The sequence below is a fragment of the Danio rerio genome, chromosome 6 (assembly GCF_049306965.1).
Source record: "Danio rerio strain Tuebingen ecotype United States chromosome 6, GRCz12tu, whole genome shotgun sequence".
Taxonomy (NCBI): domain Eukaryota; kingdom Metazoa; phylum Chordata; class Actinopteri; order Cypriniformes; family Danionidae; genus Danio; species Danio rerio.
In genome coordinates this window covers 61,088,384-61,111,243 of record NC_133181.1, presented here as the reverse complement: position 1 = coordinate 61,111,243, position 22,860 = coordinate 61,088,384, and the positions used below count along the sequence as shown (strand labels likewise).

Here is a 22,860-nt window from a genome sequence, read left to right as displayed (position 1 = left end):
CCGTAGAGTATGAGAGTAAATGAGTGTGTGTGGATGTTACCCAGTGATAGGTTGCAGCTGGAAGGGCATCCACTGTGTAAAACTTGTGCTGGATAAGTTGGCGGTTCATTCCGCTGTAGCGACCCCAGATTAATAAAGGGACTAAGTAGAAAATGCATGAATAAAAATAAAAACAGGAGTTTTTTGCAAAACTAGAACTAACTGAACCTAACTAAAATAAAAAAAAAAACTCCTTTGATTTTTCTTTGTAAATGTGTTTAATACATAAGTCTACTATTAGAGGTAAATCTATTTACTTCACGCTGCCAGGAGATTGAGCTGGTTTTCCTCCTGTCAGTCCAAAACAGGTTTGGAAAAAGAGGAGGATGAGCACATTTACTAATGCAGGGCTCGACAATAAGGACTGCCCGATGGCCCGGGGCCAGCGTGCGAGACACTCGGGCCAGTGTACAGAATGTTACTGGCCCGATCGTGCCAGTGCTGCCTTGTCACAAGTTTGGCTGCGACTGTCTGTCAACTGCGTGCAAATACAATCAAGGGTGCTTTCAGACATAGACGTTTGTTTCGGAATCTGTCTCGTTTCCCCTGTTAGCGCGGTTTGTTTGCCATATGTGAATCCAGCAATCGCGCTCGCATACTCGCCAAATTAATCAGTCTGAGATGGCCTGAATGAGATGGTCTCTGCTCTACTGAGCGGATCGATTGTAGTGAGAAAACAAAACAATGCAGCGAACTAACGACGCAGGATATATCACAGTGTATAATGGTTGTGTAATAGCCATATATACGGCTATATGAAGAGAGAATGATGAATAGGGCGAGATGTCAATCCTACCGGAAAATGTGTGCTTCATTTCTAATGCGAAAGTGAAACCATGCTGAACTATTACTAAGAGCTATTTATCCGTTAGGAAAATTGACCGAACTTACCATCTGATAATATTTCCATATTTTAATCGTATAATATGTTGTATTAGGCCTGTTGTTTTGTTCATTTCCGCTCTGACAGCTCGAAAAAAAGATAATTGATCTGCTTCGCGACCTGATGCAGTCTCTGTTCATCTGCTATGTCTCTCTATAATTTAAGCCTATATGCAGAATTCTAGCCAACGTTTCTTCAATAGATTGATTAATTCAATAGATAGATAGATTTTTACAAAACTTGACAATTGAAATGAGGCTCTGTATGAGAGAGGCTGACCTCTCTGATTTATATTTGGTGATGGTGTCTGTGGGGTGTTAAAATTGAAGTGCACATTTTTGCTTATAACATATTCCATACACAACTGCTCAAAGTTTGGGGTCAGTATGATTGTTAAATATGTTAAAATAAGCTTCTCCTGCTCACCGAGGCTGCATTTATTTAATCATAAATACAGCAAAATTGTGAAATGTTGCACTATAAAATAACTGTTCAACAGTAGTTTATCATTTAATTTAATCATTTGACCAGTAATTTTAAAGAAATCACTTCAGAAATCACTAACATTAATTATTATTGTTGTTATTATTATTAAATGTTATTATTATTAATGGTAATGGTAATAAAAGCAATAATGTCTGGAATAATAATTTTACTTGAAACTACATACAATAATTCAATAAGTATTAATAAATATTTAACAATTTAACTTTTATTTTTTTACATTTAATAAATGTAGCCTTGAACTGAATAATGTTCCATTAAAAAAAATCAATGAAACTTGTGACCGGTACCGTATATATATATATATATATATATATATATATATATATATATATATATATATATATATATATAAATATATAAATATATATATATAAATATATATATATATATATATATATATATAAAAAAAAAAATATATATATATATATATATATATATATATATATATATATATATATATATATATATATAAAAAAAATATATATATATATATATATATATATATATATATATATATATATATATATATACACACACACACACACACACACACACACACACACACACACACACACACACACACACACACACACACACACACACTCGCACACACACACACACACATCGATCGGGCCAGTAGAAAATATTCTTAGCGTTGAACCCTGTAATGTGAGACAGAATTTTCCTTTTTGGGTGAATAATGTCATTAATAGTTCCATTCATCTGCATGGAATATGATGGTAATGCCACTACTGTTGCATCCTCAAAAGACACAAGATAAATAATGTCGATGTGATTTTACCGAGGAAAGCGTCGACGAGGCAGCTGATGCCCCTCATGGCTCTGAAGAAGATCTGAGGCAGCTGTTTGAGGCAAGGGTGCTGGATCACCTCGTGAGGAACACTGTTCACACCCAACAACTGCTCCTGAAACTTCGGCGTGGAACTCACAATGACGGGATTGCTCAGGTCCACAGGATTACTAAAGGGGGAAAGACAAATTAACTGAACTGAAGGGCCAGGACACAACAAGCCAACGCCAAACAACTAGCATCAACAAAACCCAACTGTGTTGTCACCTTGCACTGGATCACATTTGGAGCAAAAAGCTGTGTGTGAACACACCAAACCAGTAGCTGACTGAAACTGGGGTTCTGCGCCTGCATGGAGAGATGTGTCTTTCCATGTTGTGGAGGGCAGTATCTGCTTTCTCATTCACAAGAAGCCAGAGCTTCTGAAACATGCATGCAAAAATGCACCGCTTTCCCATTGACAATGAATAATTTCCGGCTACTTTGACGCTCTCAGCAGCAGCAGTGTGAATGCACAGATATTCTCAGATCAGAATCGATCCAACAGTATTTTAATAACAAGCTGTAAACACTGTATGAGGTTAATCTAAAAGTTTGTGCACACGGGAACGATCATTATGTGCAATTACCTTTTAACCGTTGTTAATACGTGTGTACCTGCATGCATTTGCCATTGTTAAAAAAGCAGAAATATACAATAATAGGGAAGAAAAATGTATCGCAACTTCCGCTTTACATCAACGTTAAACAGAGCTTGATACAACACAGCTGAAAACAAAATGATCAGGCCTACTGGGAGAACAGTATTCGCCAAGAGTATATTTGTATATTTAAAAAAACATAAATATAAGTCTTAAGAACTCATTTCTAATGACTAATTTCATGCATTTTTTCCATGTTGACAGCACGTAATATTTTGCTTGTTGTCTTGCAAGATACTAGGATTCAGCTTAGTGTTCAAGTGCAAATTAAAGACTTAACTAGGTAAATCAGGCAAGGCTTTAACCCCTTTCACACGTACAGACCTTTCTGGAAAATTACCGGCAATTTTCCGGAAAGGTGTGTATGTGTGAACAGGCCCTTTTAGAAAATAGCGGTAAATTAGTTCTGGCTATTTCCCGGAAAGAGAAGTTGTAACATTATCGGTAATTTGCCGGAATGCTGCGCTGTGTGAACGCAGAGGGAAGTTTGCCGGAAAGAGCGTGTTCACGTCTAGAACGTGCTGACGTGAGACGTCTGCTTTAGCCAATCAGAACAGTCAGACGTATTCACGTTTGCGCGATTCAGGGGTCCGTTCTTCGTACCTCACTTAAATGATCTAAAATGATTTGGCAGATCCTGGATCTTTTAATCTTGATAACTGATCTCTCGCTATTTTGGTTCTTCAAACAAGTTCGCGAAACAGATTAGAATGTTTGGATAAACTGATCTGAGATCGCTGCGTGTGTTGTGAAGGACAGATCTATCGATCCTCGAAATCATGATCAGCAATGCAACGATTGGCTGACGGCACAGCAGCGTAATGACATCATCTGATTAATATTCAATTATCCATGTGAGCAAAATTACATCAAATTAGCAGTAAACGGCTTGTTAAATATGACACGCAATAACCTTCCACATTTGTTATGAGCTGCAGGCTTTACACTCTTATGTTTCAAGAGTATTCATCATGTATTTCAATGCAAATCAATAGATTTAGTTCTACATTTAGAAAAGATTTTCTTTATTATAGTAGCCGTTTTTTAATCGGTGTAAATAATAACTGGTTGTTTACAAAAGCATTTTCATATTGGTAAAGGCGTCTGCAACTTTTGTGAAGCATCAAATCACCGGCATATTAACTGCCAAAAGATGTTTATGACTGCATAAATGTGTTATTGTTTTTTTTTAAAAAGTCACATATTCTGCATTTCTATTATACACAATTTGTACTAAAGCGATCTAAAAAGTTCATATCAATAAGTTTTCTCCGTGCACCACCAGGTGGCAGTCTTTGTACTTTCATTTCGAGGGTGCAGATTGCATAAGTTTTATTAATATGTATAACTTTATTTATTTTATTAATGACTATAATTTTATATATATATATATATATATATATATATATATATATATATATATATATATATATATATAGTTAAAAAATATGTACCATTTTCCCAAGTATATATAACTACTACTGTAAGAAAATATCAGAATTCAGAACATACTTTCTGTATTATCTTTGCATGAACTGAGCCGATCTAATCCTGTTTATATGAATTGAACCTGCTCCCGATCAGGTTTGAGCTAGCAGAACTGTTGCCATGACAACAACTCTCGGATCAGCTTTGTAGAACGAAGCGATCCTGGATTGTGTCAAATCGTCAATAACCAAATCCAGCTAACTGAGTAATCCACGTACGAAGAACAGACCCCTGGAGAATAAAAGCCTTAGTATATTTTCCCTAGACACATTTAGCTGCTAGAAATTAGTCAAATAACGTTTATATGTTCATCTTAATTAACTGTGTAAATAATTAAATAATTATCGATAAGATGCTTATGATAAGCCGTTGTTTGTTTGCCTTCAAGCTTTGCGTGTGCCCATGAAACAGCGGGTGAGCGCCAGCACACACACATATCATGTACATCTCGACATGCAAAAGTGTTTCTCTATATGTTTTCATCGGAGTTGTTCACAAATTCTGATCCATCCACAGAGTTTGTAATGTAGTCAAATGTTTACAAACACAAGCGCAGCCGTTTAGAGCTCATTTCTGGTTAATGATGTCAGAATTTACCGGTATTTTAGAATGGATGTGTGAATGCATTTTTACCGGAAAAATTCTGTAACGTCCTCACCTGTGTGAACAGCGTTTTTTTGAATATACCGGTAAAGTCGTTCCGGAAATTTTCCAGACATTTACTTAATCTTAAGTACTCACTTTTCTTAAGTAAAGTCGACTAATCACTTTAAAAGCAATGAGTTTGCTCACTTTTCTACAGTAAAACCACTTTTTACAGTACAGTATGTTGCATATACGGTTATCATGATACAATTATAATTTTAATAATTAATATTGAACAATATTAAGTATTAAAATACCAAAAAATTTACAAAAATCTATTTGAACATTAAAAGACATTATATTATAGATCATACATAGACACAGCCATCCACATCTACTTTTGATTGTTTTAATGATTGTTTTTTTGATGTACAACTGTGGTTTGTTCAGTAGACAACCAAAATAACTTTATTTAAGGGGGCTAATAATATTGATCACAGCATAATGTTTTTACTATAATATATAATGCATATATTAATATAGTTTACATAATATATATATATTAGTATTTAATAATTAGAACAGATATTCCTGCCAAACTAAAAACAAAAAAAGGTTTTCTCTAGAATAAAAATACAGTAGGAAATAGCGTGAGAAATGTTCGTTTTTGAAAAAGAATGACAAATTTCACAAGAGGGATGATAATTTTGTAATCACCTGTATGTGTTAAAGTGGAATCAAATAATCATACTTGGAAAACAAAGCACTGAATCAGCTTAACTGCAGACCTGAGCATGTGTAGAAAGCGATACCACGTCTGAGCCACGCAGTCATTGTCCATCTCTGCTGGGATGAGACTGGCGTCCTCTTCTGGCACTTTAAACGGAGGAAACGACGGACCGTACATGAACCGCAGCAGCCTGTGTGGACAACAAAACAAACAAGAAGGTCAAACAAACAAAAGCAGTAACGTCAGTAAAACGACCAAAAACCCTTATGCTGTGTTCACACCAGACGCGAAACACGCGGATAAATCGTGCCATGCGTTAGTAAATAGCTGCGTGAACATTTGAGTTTTCTCGCTTCATTCGCGCATCAAATTCACTTCAGAACAGACGCGGATTCGCATGATGGGCAGGGCTTCTGTGTGCCCGGTGACTCTAGCTTAATTGCTAAATGGCTAACATGGATTTTATGAAAAAAATGACAGTGTTTATGTGCTTTATAAAGACTTAAAAACAGCGTCGATACGTTTAGGGCCTTGTCTGAGTCCACTAGATCCTTTCAGAGGTGCATCCAGCTCTGTGAGTTCATAAACTCCTCCAGAAACTGAACCTGGATGATGGAGGCTTTCAGCTGTGCTTCTGACTGAGCCCAGCCCAGTTTGATGACTTGTTGTCGGTGTTGGCTGGAGGATTTAACCCGGGACACCATCAACAGGTTCTACATCACAATCACATCCCACAAGAGCAAGCTCCTGATTGGTTAACGAGGTGTGAATGTGCGCTTAAGTTCAGATTTTTGAACTCGAGCGATTCGCGCGAAACACACGTTAAGTGTGTCAAACACGCAAAACGCTCAACTTGCGCGTATTAAGCTATTCGCACCGCGCCATTCACGCCACGCCATTTGCGCGTATCGCGACTCAGGATGTCTATTCGCACGGTTGCATTGACTTAACATGTAAATCACTCGCGCTTGACGCTCCTTCCGTGTTTGGTGTGAACACAGCATTAGAGTAAACAGTAGATTATACTGCTAGAAATGATCAGGCTATTCAATACAATAGAGTTTATTCTTCAGAGGGGAATACTTTAAGTGGTGCGAATAGTTTGTAAAGCCTGACTCATTGTGGTCAAAGTAGTTGATTAAATTAATAGGCTAAAAGTGAAACTGACGGCCCGGCACACACTAATTTACTGCTAATGACAATTCATTAGCCTACTCATATAGGCTACTCTGAAACTGTGAATATTTCACTGTTATTTTATATATTAATATTTTATTTATCAGACCTGACTTTTTCAGCTTGTGCACTGAAGCAAAGGAGAGGGTGCTCGCTGCAGAGCCATTTGAGCAGAGCTGAGCTCCAGCGAGGGGGAGCATGAGCTCTCGCTCTGCCTCCTGTAAGCTGTTTTAATGCGCACACCAACCCCACCCCTAACCCTACCCCCAGTGACATCACTCGTAGAAGAAGTGCAAGAAAGGTGGAGTTCAAGCTCAAGCTCCCCCTCGCTGGAGCTCAGCTCGCCCAAATGGCTCTGCAGTGAGCACCACTTGAAGCATAGACCTATAAGCGGACCTTGTTTTAAACTTCACCTCAAATAACCTTGTTTATTTTGTGGATAACTGACCAAAAAAAGTACATTAAAACAACCAACAAAATATACCAAATAAAATGTGTTTTAAAAAGATAATTTTTCAAACAAAAAATAATTGTTCAGACATGCTTTCAGTTTCTTCATCTCACTCATGGCGAGTTTAGGTGAGGGAATTTTCATCAAGTAAAACTGGCCTCAGATGGTTTAGTTTAGTCTGCTTCAAGCCTGCAGGAAAATATCAGGCTTTGCTAAAATGCTGGTTATTTTACCAAAGATTAGGATAGCCTATTACAGATTTTAAAAAAAAATCTTAATAAGCTAATAAAATAAAATAATAATAAGCTGGAGCACAACAGATCATAACAATGTCATGATGAATGCTCAAATAATGTAGCCTATAGTTTATAGCAAGCATCATGTTTAGATTGTGCCATAAGTCATATACAGTAAGCCTATAGGTGTGTTTCACTCGAGCTCCCACACACCGTCTCAGGTAAGATTTTTGTTATTCCCTCTTTGAGAAATGTCCGTCTGGAGCTGTAATAAAGGTTGAAATTTAACGAGGTCCATTTTCGCTGTGTTTCTTGGACATTTTACAGAATCAAAGTTAAGAACGGGCCGGGGATAGTGAGCAATAGTGAGGAAATCTTACCTGAGACGGTGTGTGGGAGCTCGAGTGCCCAGTTAGCGCACCATTGTGATCGATGACTCTCGCTTGTTTATTAATGCCTGTGACAGCGGTGACGTATTTTTGACAGTGGAATGACGCTTTTTGATTCGTACTCGTAAAACATCGTGTCCATAGTGAAACTGTATTTTGTGTTTGTAAAGTACACCCACCGCAAATTTATCAGTCATATACAGACAAAGAAAATGTTGTATCCGTGTCTGTTCTAATCGCAGATTTTGCAATTGTACCCTCGTAAAATTACGAGTAGGTTCCGTTTTCCTTTCCGAATTTACAATTACAGATGCGTGAATTTTATTTATGCACAAAATATTAATGACAATGATTTTATTCCATACCCTTCCACCCCTACTCCTCCACCTTTCCCTTCATTTGGTGGCACAGTGGCCCAGTGATTAACACTGTTGCCTCACAGCAAGAACGTTAGCATGTTCTTCCCATGCTCGCGTGGGTTACCCCCGGGTTCCCCGGTTTTCTCCCACATTCCAAGAACATGCAACTACAAGTTAATTGATCAATCTAAATTTAGCACTACAGTCAAACTCTCATCCAGCATCATATCTCTTCATAGCAATCATTTTCATCAGCTCTCAAAAAAGGGGGAGATCTCAAGCCTACCTAGCTGAGCTCAAACTACCCTCTCGCCCTGCAAACGGGAGGGAGCCCAAGGCTCAAGGACCTTTTGAGCTCAGGGCTCTCTCCCGGGACAGCATGCCAAACTTGCTTATAGTCAATCATCAGCCAAGTGTAAACTCTTAAAAATGGCTTTTATCGCCACCTGTTGGTTTGACGTGCTCTTAACATGCATAATAGTGCATTTATGCGTTTTCATGTGGACAATTATTATTATTTTTTTTTTAACCAGTTAAACTCTGCTGTTATTTTGGGATTTCCGCCTGGATTTTGCCTACCCAAATTTAAAAGCTTCCCAAAACCACATGCAGAGGTGTAAATGCAAAAATTTGGTATAATTTTAAAGAAAACCCTTTGAATTTTCATAAAACACTATTGAAAGTGTTTAAAATATCTGTATATGTCGTCTGTGTTCTAATAAACACCTAAAAAAGAGGCACTTTTTTTATAAACTCAAGTTTGAAAGTGCACCTTTTAGGTTGTGTGTGGTCTAGCGTGCTGTAATTAATGTTGGTGGTTCCTGCACATGTCTGTAATCATAGGAAAAAAAATAAAATAAAAAGGTCTCCACCATAATCTATGCAGAAGTTATTGTATTCCAACTGATGAGAGGTGCTGTACAAGCCACAGAGACTGATCATTGTTTTCATATTTCACTATTCTTTTGTCTGATCAAACATAATTCACTGTGTTTGGACCACATCAGACATATAAAAGGATTACTTATGCACATGACCTCAAAAACAGAGGAGAAATGGCCGTGAAGCGCACAGCATAAGGTAAGAGATGACAGCTGTCTGTGCTATCTGGGGCTGCTTATTGATCATAAATGTATTGTTTACACTTCTGCGCCATGGAAACACCGCGATTCATTCGGCAACTGTTTGATATGTGAATATAATTCAGTAAAAAGAATGCTAGAACCGTATGAGCACCGGCAAGAGCTTTCATTTGAGCTATAACTTGTACATGTGTCATATATGAACCATATGAAAATGAACCAATGTTCAATACCCAGCTCGGATATCCAAAATACTGTGTATTTAAGTGTAAATAACTTTTGTACAGTTGAATAAAAACCAAAGTGATGCATATGTGCATAAAATATAGATTCTACACTTTCAAACGAAACCACTTAAGAGGGTCTGGTGCAATGCTAGCCCTTTAAATCTGAAAGCAAAAATTGATGATGTCTTTGGAGTTTAACTGGTTAAACAAAGGAGGGGAAACTCAGTTTATAAAAATACCCATGCACATGAGGACATGGCCTAAATTTACTAGCCCTATACCAGCATCACATTAAAAATCAAAAGAGTACACTTTGCTTCTGTAAGAAGCTTGTGCTTTGACTCCCGCTGAGCTCCAGAGTGCTGTACCTGGACGTGAGCGCGGCGATGACTTTACTCCACTGCTCCACCACCGGAGGATGATGCCTCCAGTTGGCCAGCATCTCTCGGGCGGTTTTCCAGTAGGGCGGCGTGGGGAAACAGCGTGTGCAGGCCAGAAACCAAACCTCAAACAGCACACTGATCAACTTCTCTGCCAGCTTCTCAGCTAGACCTCCTACAGGAAACACAGACAAACAGACATGTCAGAATGCCTGCTGATTGCAAGACAAGAATAATAACTATATACAGCTGAAGTCTGAATTATGAGCCCTCCTGTTTATTTTTTCCTCCAATTTCTGTTGAATGGAAAGATTTTTTTAACACATTTCTGCACATAATAGTTTTAATAACTCATCTCTAATAACTGATTTATTTTATCTTTGTCATGATGACAGTAAATAATATTAGACTAGATATTCTTCAAGACACTTCTATACAGCTTAAAGTGACATTTAAAGGCTTAATTAGGGTAAAGTTAGGGTAATTAGGCAAGTCATTGTATAACAGTGGTTTGTTCTGGAGACAATCCAAAACTAATATTGCTGAAGAGGGATAATAATAATATTGACCTTAGAATTGGTTTAAAACAATTAAAAACTGCTTTTTATTCTAGCTGAAATAAAACAAATAAGACTTTCTCCAAAAATAAAAAATTCTATAAGAAATACTGTGAAAAACTCTGTTTAACATCATTTAGCAAATATTTAAAAGAGGAAATTCACAGGAGGGCGAATAACTTTTTGTCCACTACATGTACAGTTTACCTGAAAAAAATATGAGTGAGGTTTGCCATGCTAAACAGTAGGTTGCAAGGGTGTTGAGTATTTGATAGGCAGTTGCTTAGATGTTGCTAAAGTGTTCTGAGGGGTTGCTAGGGTGTTCTGAGTGAAGTGGCTGGGCATTGCTAAACCTTGGACCGCTTAGAAAAAGTCATAGGCAGCACACCATATACAATAACCCTGCACAATTTGACAATTTGGTCTAGGGCAGGCGTGCCCAAACTTTTTTTTTATGAAGGGCCAAAAACCAACCTTGATTGAGGCTAGTGGGCCAAATGTAAATAAAGCTGACATGGATAATTTCCTAAATTATTTGATATTACTTAAAAATAACTATAAGACATTGCTTTATATGATCTAATTAGGGCTGGGCCGATAAACGATTTTATATCAAAACATGATAAAATTTATGTCAATAACAATGATAAGACTTTTAAATCTGGAAGCATTACCAATATATATGGAAACACATACCGTTGTCGCTCAATATAAAAAATAATTACCAAGACTGCATTTTTGCCATATTTGCCCAGCCCGAGAACTAATACAGCATAATTCCTTAACATTTAATAATGAACTTATTACAGTAAATGCAAAAACAATCTAGTTTATAACAGAATAGTTACACTAGTTTTTGCTTTGATTTGCTCACCGATGTCTTCTGCATAGTCCTCTATCTGTCGAGTGACATTGTTTACATTTAAAAAAAAATCTGATTCATTAAGAACATTTAATTGAAACATTAATTTTAGTTGTTTTTTTTTGTAGCTCAGAAATAAACAAATTAAAAAAAGGTTACGTCAAATTAGAAATGACCAGCAACCCCCATTTGCCCCAACCCTCTCCATCCTTCTCACTGTCTTCCCAGATGGGATGGTGGGACAAATCAAAAGATACAATGGGCCAACATTGGCCAGCAGGCCCTACTTTGGGCATCTCTGGTTTAGGGCAAATGATGATGGACGAGTTAGATGCCAAAATTTGTCTGGAAGAAGAAACTAAAAACATAAAACGGTCAAACTACTTGGTCTAAAAACAATTACTTGGTCAAAATTTTACTAATATACAAGGTCCTTACACTTAAACATTATCAACAGTGAAAATTTTACCTCTTCCCAACAAGGAAAATCACTAACAATCAAGAATGCATGATTATCTGCTGTCATGGCTTTGCAATCAAAAATGTGATTATAATGGAAGTCAATGGGGGAAAACAGCCAACAACTTAAAGGTGCAGTAGGTGATTGTCTTCAGAAACATTTTTTGTTGTGCTGGTTAAAAGTCTCTTCACAGTCTAATAGTAATGATTACAGTAAATGATCTAAATGTGTTTATATGTATTTTTATATTCTGGGTAAAGCATAAAACTAAAAAATGTTCATCCAATTAAATAGAGTCGGACCGAACATCTCCCATAATTCCGATAGGCAGGTCAGACTGTCAGTCAACAAATGTAGATTCAGACTTCTGTGCATGTGTTCACGCAGATCCGCCATTAGCGCGTGGCCGTCTGCATCACAAACGCACGCGCGCGAGCGAGCTGCGGGGCGCTCGCAGAGGCAGAGCCGGAGCCGGAGGCGCCGAAGGACAGCCGAGCTCGGGCCGATTACTGTAAAGCCAGGCGCGGGTATAAATCGCCCTTAGAGCGGCCGCGCGGTCACGAGACGGACCGGGAGAAATCAAATGCTGCATTGAAACTTTTGAAAGTCCTGAATCAGTATTGGAGTTACTTTAGCACGCTGGAGGAAGGACGACACCATGGCTGAAGTATCACTGTTAGACAGGTAATGTTCTGTTTAGAAACTTTTATGTTAGATTGTGTTGTGTTATGAATGACTTCTATGCACAGACGTGTTGTTCAGCCACTGAAATCTCCCGGTGAAAGATTGATGTGATTATTTTCAGTTTCATAAGGTTCTTTGACAGCATCTATAATGTAGATTTATATTTAGTTTAACAACAAAACACCAGTAAATAGCGCTATTCCGCCTAACCTGCTTTATTGAGCTGAAGTTGCTTTTATATTCACATTGGGTCATTTCTGAACAATGACAGCCTTCCTCTACTGTTTACCGCTAACGTTACTCTGAATATTCGCTCTGAAATAGCATGCAAGTGTGGCAAAGTAATACATGTAATTCCTGCATGGCGCTGGCACTAACTAACTGGCGAATGACATGAACTAGAAGGTTGTCTGTCGGCTGTTGTGACGCGGTCCGCGCGCTCGCGATATCAGGGGGTGTGGATTTGAATCACAGTCCCTCCCCGCCGTCCAAAGATAATATGCTAAGCGGTTAGCATTTTTGCAGATCCCCTACTGCACCTTTAACCAAAGGGTAGTCAATTTGCCCAGAGTGTACTGCTGAGTTTTTGAACAATTTCGAACCATTTTTCCAAAATAGATGTTGAAATAAAATTTGTCACCAAAAATCATTCTATTTGACCCAAAAATCACCCCAGAGTGAATACAAAAATCCCTGACAGCACACGAGGGTTAAACAGAAACCATAATTTGCATCCTGCACACAAAACACAGTCTGCGTAGATGCAAAGATTCTCTCATTTGGTTGTCAGAAAATGAAGAACTACAGTCATTTGTTTAAGAGGGAAGCTTTGTTGTGATTGGTGGTGACAATCATACGGACCTCCCACAGTGGGCGGGGCCAGAAGCGTGTCATTGATGCGCAGCAGGAAGAGCAGCAGCACCTCCCAGGTCTCTCTGGCCATGCTGGATGAGTCTCGCGCTAGTTTCTGCACCGCCGACAACACTTGCTGACACAGTTTAAAGTGCACCAGGCTGAAGTTCTCTGGTCTGGAAGAAACACACATTCATATTTAAAATCATAAAGCCCAAAGAGGAAATACTAGACATATTAGAAAGAGTGGATGGCTATCGTCACAAGCACAAATCCAAAAGTAATCAATAATCATTTATTTTCGAATGAACAAGCAGTGTGAGGGGGAAATAATCATTTTCTCTGTCAGACATCTGTTCATAAAAATGTATGTGTGTGTATTAGGGATGTAATGGTTTCAGAATTTTACGGTACGATAATACCTCGGTATGAATGGTACGGTACGGTATTTATTGAATAATTTACAGGAAAAACAAAACTAATGAAGAGACTCGAAAAAAGTGCCAAAAGTGTTTATTTACCTCAGCACTGAACATATCAATGACATACAAATCAGCCATCTATCTGTACGTTTTGAAACAGGAAATTAAATTTTTCAATTTTAATAACAAAAAACTAATAAACCATATAAAAAAATAAAGTTTCAATCTAGTATTGTTGAAAACTCATCACATTCAACATTTAATCACTCACTCACTAAGATAGATAGAGTTTATAAGGAATATTATCATATAACTATAATCTGGTAAAAGCTGGGATCTCTGGGCATGTCCCCTGCAACAGAAAAAAAAAAACCCTCTCATTTGGGACTGAGGTTTCTGGGACAGAGAGATATGATTTAGCCAAGGTTGACAGCAGTGGGTAACGCTGTGCATTGTATTTCCCCCACTTGAGAGGACAAGCCATGAGTGAGATAGAGGTCTCTTTGCGGTACAAGTCAATGTCTGCATCAATCTAACAAGTGTGCTGTGTTCTGCAGTCTCCATGACTGTTTTTAGTTGTATTCCCCGACTTATATTTCACCACAGTCTGGCAGTGCCTCCATACTGTTTTTGTGTTTGTCTGTCACCTTTTCTCCTTTTTCGTATCTTTTTAGAAAGAAACCGAAATGCTTCCACACATCCGATTTAAAACCCGCTTTAGGTTCAATCATTTCCAGCTCTTTTCCTTCCCCGCTACTAGCAGCACACTCCATTTCCGCATTACTTGATGTGTAGTGACAACAGACCGCAAAGGATGATGACCACGCCTGGGCTGATGGGAATTGTAGTTCCCACTACCTCCCGTTCGCTTCATTTGCCCAAGCAAACTTTTCTCAGAAATATAGTTTTATTGAGTCATCCGCCTACGGTAATATTGAAAAAAATTACTATTGCGTTATGACGGTATTTACAATATTGTTACATCCCAAATGTGTATATATACAAATAAATGTAATATATGTTTTATATTTGATATTGGTATCAAAAATGGTTATTTTCTCTGTCAGAAATCTGTCATTTTAAAATATATATTTGATACATATGAATATAAGACTTTTATATTTGATATAAGACTGGTCACACTTTACAATAAGGTTTCAGTAGTTAAAGTTACATGAACTAATAATAAACAATAATGCAATAAAGCATTTATTAATCATAGTTCACCATTCACTAATGCATAATTAAAATCCAAATGCATGCTTGTTAACATTAATGCACTGCGAGTTAACAAGAACTAAAAATAAATGACTATTTTTAAAGATGAATAAACATTTTAATAAATTAAAGACAGTGTGGATTTTGTCACAAGCACAAATACAAAACAATATTGTTATTGTACTGTAAAAGCAATTTACTTCAGAACGAATAAGCAGTGTGAGGGGAAAATAGTTGTTTCTCTGTCAGAAATCTGTTAATTTTCTTAAATAATATTTAATACATATAAATGTAAGATTTTTATATTTGATATAACATTTTTTTGGTCACACTTTACATTAAGGTTTCATTAGTTAAAGTTAGATAACATCAACATGAACTAATAATGAACAATAATGCAAGTATTTATTAATACATAGTTTAACACAGTGGCCATTTACATTGACAGTTTTTACATGGAAAACACACATAGAGTGGGTTTGCTCCCGTTTACACCAGAGATGGTATTTTTCCCTGAGATTTAGTCTTTTTGGAGTTAACAAAAAGGTTATGATGTTGTTTTATAAGGCTGTTCTCGAAAGCATTGTTAGATATGTTATCACAGTGTGGTTTGGCAACTATCTGTACAGTGTAAATCTAAGTTGATGCATCTCTTAAAGACCGGATGGAAAATTGTTGAATGGTCCAAGTCATTTTTTGTTTCCACATTATGAACTGCTTCCCTCTGGTAGGAGATATAGAGTCCCAAAGTGTAGGTGTAGAGATCCTTTGTACCAGTTTCAGTGGGTTTACTTATAAAGAGTTTATCTTAATTAGCATTATAATATTGGTAACTACTGTATTTTGTATTGTTTTTATGCAATGCCTGCAGCAATAGGGTGATGCCCATAACCAGGGCCAGATGGAATCTGCGGACGTTTTTTGCTATTTCTGCTGAGAATTTTGGTAAAAATCTGCGGATTTCTGCGTAATTATTTTGGGAGTATCCAGCAGAGTATCATAACTGAACCCTTAATATATTAAATAAAAAGTAATAAATTACTGAATAAAAACTAAATAAATTCAGATTTACACGTTTACTCAAGTTAAAAAACAGAATTAATAATGTGCTAATAATCTGCAGAAATCTACGGAATTCTGCGCGTGCAGATTCCGTGTGGGCCTACCCATAACACATTTCCTGTCAAGGACAATAAAGTTTCACTATTGCTACTACTATTTACTAATGCATTAATAAAATCCAAAGTTACTTGTTAACATTAGCTAATGCACTGCGAGTTAACAAGAACTAACAATGAAAGACTCTATTTCAAAGATTAATACATACTGTATTAAATTAGTTTGTTTGTGTTAATAATACATTTACTAGCATTAACTAATACAACCTTATTGTAAAGTGCTACCAATTTTTATAATGTGGTAAGGCTATATATAATTAGTTGGTCTGCAAGAGTTAAGACACTTTTAGTCTAAAAAAAGTTTTAAAATGCACATTTAAAAATAAACAAAGATATTTATTTATTATGTATATATTTTTTATTTGTACTTTAGTATTACTTTTATACATAAACATTTCCTTGTATTTTTAATACCAGTTTTTTAGTTTTATTGTCTAGTTTATTTTATTGTAAAGCATTTTGTATCAACTACGGTTGTGTAAAATTGTGCTCTATAAGCCTTTTATTTGCCTTGCCTTGCCTATTATATAGCAGTACAAGGTGAAAAATATGTATTTACCCTTTTAAATCCCATGAATAAAAATCGTCATCACTTTAATAATTACATTCTGTGTGCCTTTATGTGTGTATAGGCATCTGCACTAAAGATCAAGAGTGATGTAAAAAAAATGTCATTACTTTTTAATATTAAAGCCAAATGTAGCATACTAATGTTTAAAATATCTTCATTTCGTAAATACGCGATTGAATGCATGCATTTTACTGAATACTGAGTGCATCATGGGTAATCAAACCCACTCTGTTGAACCCACCTGGGAAGGAATAGGTTGTGCAAGTGTTTGAGGATGGTTTGGACGTAGAGGTCGGGCTCTTTGATTATAGGCTGTGGTATGGAGTCTCTTGGAGACACTAGTGCCATGATCCAGTCAGTGTAAACGTCCACACACAACTTAACTGTGTCTCCGTCCAGAGGGAGCGTCAGGCCGTAACACAGCACCTCCATGGTCCATTTCACCTGAGGATCACAACCACAGCATTGATTATTATTATTAGTGCAAAAATGCATCATGATTAATCGCATCCAAAATAAATATTAGTTTTGACTAGTTAATATATTCATTCATTCATTTTCTTGTCGGCTTAGTCCCTTTATTAATCTGGGGTCGCCACAGTGGAATGAACTTATCCAGCACGTTTTAACACAGCGGATGCCCTTCCAGCCGCAACCCATCTCTGGGAAACAACCACACACACTCATTCACACACATTCACTACGGACAATTTAGCCTACCCAATTCACCTGTACCGCATGTCTTAGGACTGTGGGGGAAACCGGAGCACCTGGAGGAAACCCACGCGAATGCAGAGAGAACATGCAAACTCCACACAGAAACGCCAACTGACCCACCCGAGGCTCGAACCTCAGCACTACCTACTGCACCACAGCGTCGCCTGACTTAATATACATGTGTGTATTATATATATATTCTGTCTGTCATGCTTGTTTGCAAGTGAAACACACTGATACAGATATTCCTGTCTGCAGATCTGTATGTGTGTGTGTGCATGATTACGTTCCAAACAGCATCGACAGGCAATGAGCTGGATCACAGGTCAGAAAAAAGGTCAAGGGGAAACAAAAATCTGAGGCTGAGCGGGAATTGACAGGATATCCTCTCCTCTTATCTCAGTACACAGAAGCTTACAGGAACCACGCGCACAATGGAAGTCAATGCGACACACACACACACACACACACACACAAATGAAGGGTTTTAACTAGCACAAAACACACCCAGATGCACAAACAAACATTTGACAGAGCTAAACAGGTCTTAAAGGGACAGTTTAGCAAAAAATGTACATTTACTCACTGTTTACTCTCCTTCAAGTGGTTCCAATCCCTTACTTTCTTAATTTAATGTAGCAGAGATGCCCAAAATAAGCCCTTCAGGCTAAAGTTGGCCCATGGTAACCTTTGATTTGGCCCGCCATCCCATCTGATTATGGTTTAGAGGTTGTAATTTTTAATTTATTGTAACCTTTTATTTGTTTATTTTATTGTAGTGCTGTCAATCGATAAAAATAATTAACTAATTAATCACACTTATTTTGGGAAAATTAATCGCGATTTATCGCATTTAAAAGACTGAAACTTGTAATTTTGGCTATTCAAATGTAACGCAGGACAAAAACTGTTTAAATTCAAAATATAATTGTTTATTAGAATTTTTGTTTAACTTGTAACACAGATTTCTTCATGTAAGCAACATATCCACAATAAACCCTCTAGATCCTGGCTTGACAGACATATTTGTTACAGAAATTAAAACACAGGCATGATAACGCCATTTGAATTACAAAACAATCAATGCCAACAAAGAAAAAAAATTATTTTCAAATTGGATTCTAAGTGGACTGCAAGAAAATCCCAAAATACAGGCATTGCAGATATGGAAAATTATAATAATAATAATAAAGTATTGAATACAAACAATTGCACTCATCCTCTTTACATTCATCCAGTTGCTAAAGGCTAATTTATACTTCTGCGTCAAACACACGCGTATGCTACGACGTTGACGCATAGCCCTACGCCGTTTCCGTCGGCGTTGCTGACGTGCACCTCTCAAAAAAATGTAACTACATGTCGCAATGATGCATAGCGCAAGCTCTGTGATTGGTCGGCTTGGTAGTGCTGACGAGTCTGGGCGGGGCCGAGAGCCGCGCGAATGGTGCGAGCCTGATGGAGGGATTGTTTACAAGTGTGGAGTCCCGTGAAGGAGCTCCTGATGGAAAGTTTTGTGTTTACCTCATCGTCAAAGTTGTTGCACGTCTGCCGGTTCCTGCCTCAAAATGAGCGAGTTTGAAACACTTTACTAGGGCTGTGCAATTAATCGAAAATCCGGTTTCGATTTCAATTACGGCTCATAACGATTATGAAAAACCATTAATCGAGATAAACGATTATTCCATCATATACCACCTCCTTTCTAGTTCCACGTGAAAGTGATTAAAAGATATGCTGTAATGTAACTTTTGCAGCATGGGATGCGCATCATACATATTTTTAAAAGCGCGAAAGAGCCCGTACTGTTGTGTGTGTGCGCGCTGCGCTTAGCCTCGGACATGTATTGTGTGACATTTAATAAGTGACATTTAAAGGCTTAATTACAGTAAATAGGCAAGTCATTATGTAACAGTAGTTTCTTCTGCAGACAATCAAAAATATATATTGCTGGCAGCCAGCTCTCTGCAACTCTCACATGGTCGCCCACTGAAGCTAAGCAGGGCTGCGCCCGGTCAGTACCTGGATGGGAGTACACATGGGAAAGCTAGGTTGCTGCCGGAAGTGGTGTTAGTGAGGCCAGCAGGGGGCGCCCAACCTGCGGTCTGTGTGGGTCCTAATGCCCCAGTATAGTGTCGGGGACACTATACTGCTCAGTGAGCGCCGTCTTTCGGATGAGACGTTAAACGGAGGTCCCGACTCTCTGTGGTCGTTAAAAATCCCAGGATGTCCTTCGAAAAGAGTAGGGGTTTAACCCCGGCATCCTGGCCAAATCTGCCCACTGGCCTTTGTCCATCATGGCCTCCTAACCATCCCCATATTCAATTGGCTGCATCACTGTCTCCTCTCCACCAATCAGCTGGTGTGTTGTGTGCGGTCTGGCGCAAAATGGCTGCCGTCGCGTCATCCAGGTGGATGCTGCACACTGGTGGTGGATGAGGAGATTCCCCCCACTGTGTAAAGCGCTTTGAGTGCCCAGAAAAGCGCTATATAAATGTAAGGAATTATTATTATTATTATTATTATTATTTAAGAAATATTGATATGTAAAAATAAAATCACAGAAGGGCGAATAATTTTGACTTCAACTGATAATCGTTTTGAATAATCGTGATTACAATTATGACCAAAATAATCGTGATTATGATTTTTCCCATAATCGAGCAGCCCTACACTTTACATTCAGAAAGTGTTCAGGAAAAGCAAAACAGCAGCGAAGAAACTCGACACAGAGACACATTAACACCTCACTGCCAACTAGTGTTTCAGAAGTGTTAATGCAGATCAACAGAGACAGCGCGCAGAAGTATAAATGCACAGCTACGCGCGTTGCATGCGCCGTGGGTTACGCCGGTCAATTGACGCAGAAGTATAAACCAGGCTTAAGACAGTCCAGTCCAGACATCCCAAGCCTCCCGGAAGTTGCGGGAGTATCCCGAAAATGCACAGAGACGCCCGGATGCCCGCAAATGAATGATAATCTCCCGGAAATTGGGCGTCTCCCGTCCGGTCCTTAAATACGTTGCACAGCCCTCTCCACCGCATCCCTCTTAGCTCTTCAGGTTTGTCGCGCGCAATTCACCCCCACTGCTCTTCAGGTACGTCGCAAGCAACTTACCCCCACCGCTCTTCAGGTACGTCTCACGCGCACATTCCACTGTTCAGATACACTCAACTCAACCCCTGACACACACAAACACACACAGACATAACACGCCAGAGTGACTCCCTTCAGATTCAAGACGCATGATCGCTCTGGATAGCCTGGTGATGCGACATTAATTGTTTTATACTGAAACTTGCCTTCTAAAAGTGCTTGCTTGGTCTTATACATATTTCTTTTGCATGTTGATCACGTCCACCACAACAGAAAGTAAAAAAAAAAACCTGTAACTGCGTCAATTTTTTTATGCGTTAAATATTTTATATCAAATCGCATGCGTTAACACACTAATTTTGACAGCACGATTATATTGTTAAGCTACAAAAAAGCTATCTGAAATTAAATAGTGTAAATTAATCAGATTTTGTTTGAAATGTACATATACGACGAATAGAGGACTGTCAGGGTTTCAGGAAGGATGAGGGAGCGAGGACTCAAATGCGACAGAAGATGGTATTTATTAACAAAAATAAAACAAAAACACAACAAAAACCACCCCAAGGGGGAAAAACATAACTATAAAACAAACACTCAAACAAACTTGGATGGGCTGGCAGGACAAACAGGACTGGATCTCACAGGACATGGAAATAACAACGACGAACTGGCACAGGACAGAAAACATGAGGGGATTATAAAGCAAAAGTAAATTGACACACAGGTGAACATGACAAACTAATAATGAGTTAACAAAGAGGGTGGGATTAGACAATAGACGGGAGAGCGCATGACACAGAGACAAGACAAGCCATGCGCTCACATAAAACAGGACAAGAACATGCAGCCAATGAGAGAACTCATTAATCACATATTCATGACAACACAAGCACAACACTGAAGCACACGACAAAAGCACGTGACCACAATGTAAACACAGAGCCACGTGCTTTGACAACAGACGCAAGACACGAGCACACGATGAATGAAAACACTCACCGTGCGCTCACACACGCAGCGTGCATGATTCATCTCAGCGCCAACCAAAACCGAAACCAACTAGACTGAGACGCTGGGAATGAAACACCACGCTGCAGACAGACGAAAACACAAACACGAGTACAAGAGTACACCCACAACGGCACGCGCACACACGGAGACAGAAACAAGTGCTTGACCCAAGAAAACTCGAGCCGAGCACAACAGGACTAGACATGACTAGTGTCCGGATTCTGCCACCAAAACAAGAATTTACATGACCAGAGTGGCAGAACCCTGACAGACATCAATGCAGAGTAGGCTTGGGCGGTATTACGGTATTATGGTATACCGCGGGATCTAAAAATAGCAACGGTGTCAGTTTCAATACCGTTATACCGTCATAAAATATTAAATATCCTTTATTTAATGCCTACAAAAACGTATGTGTGGTTGTCATCACGGGACAGTGTGGAGGAGAGAGGGAAAGGGAGAGGGAGAGGGAGAGAGGGGGAGAGGGAGGGGGAGAGGTGACGTGACGTGTCCGTAAACCGCAAGCTGACAGGTAAAAAGAAGAGGCCATTCGCTAAAGTGAAACTGCTGTCATGGAAAATTAAATGCATGTTCCTGACTGGTAGAAGATGAAGAAACAATCCTACCCAAAACTTCAGCCGGATCAGAACTCTGCATCTCGACCTGTAGCAGCAGGAAAGGGTGTTCAGCTGCTGGACGCACTATGAGTGAGAGACGGCGCTAAAGCCAGTGGATTTAATAATGTTCCTCCACAAACACACGTAGCCTAATCTTGGTGCGTAAAGGGTTTTTAAATTATAAATAAATATTAATTAAACCATATAATCATAATGTAGACAGAGTATACAGACTAATGGTGGCATTATTCTTTTATTATTCAGCTTCACCGCCGCCTTAATGCCAGATTGTGAAGAGAAGTGGAGAAACATCTTACACAGCCTTTATCTTAATTTCGTTATTGCCAAAATACCCGTCACCATTTAGAGTTTATTTTAATTTGATTTGTTAAGCAAGATTTCTTTTCATTGGTGTGCAGGCTAATTTAAAGGCTAAGTGCATGTACCTAGACCTATAGAGTGCTGAGATGTTACGATGTTACAGCTGTAGGACTTATTTTATTTCTTTGTTCCAACTTTCAAGTAGCCTATAGTCTACGCTTGTTACGAATAAATGATGTTAAAACA

The 22,860-nt window shown here is 38.3% G+C and overlaps 1 protein-coding gene across 9 annotated transcripts in view; it reads right to left on the bottom strand.

Annotated features, from left to right (window-relative positions):
* Window positions 1-22,860, bottom strand: part of ralgapb (Ral GTPase activating protein non-catalytic subunit beta) — a 115,776-nt gene that overhangs the window by 79,070 nt on the left and 13,846 nt on the right. For all 9 annotated transcript variants that reach the window (XM_021477328.3, XM_009302762.5, XM_009302763.5 and 6 more), the window contains exons 3-7: window positions 17,090-17,292; window positions 13,469-13,635; window positions 10,033-10,219; window positions 5,803-5,934; window positions 2,232-2,410 (exon numbers count right to left, since the gene is read on the bottom strand). In XM_021477328.3, the coding sequence (XP_021333003.1) occupies window positions 2,232-2,410; window positions 5,803-5,934; window positions 10,033-10,219; window positions 13,469-13,635; window positions 17,090-17,292 (868 nt within the window). The remainder of the gene's footprint in view (window positions 1-2,231; window positions 2,411-5,802; window positions 5,935-10,032; window positions 10,220-13,468; window positions 13,636-17,089; window positions 17,293-22,860) is intronic.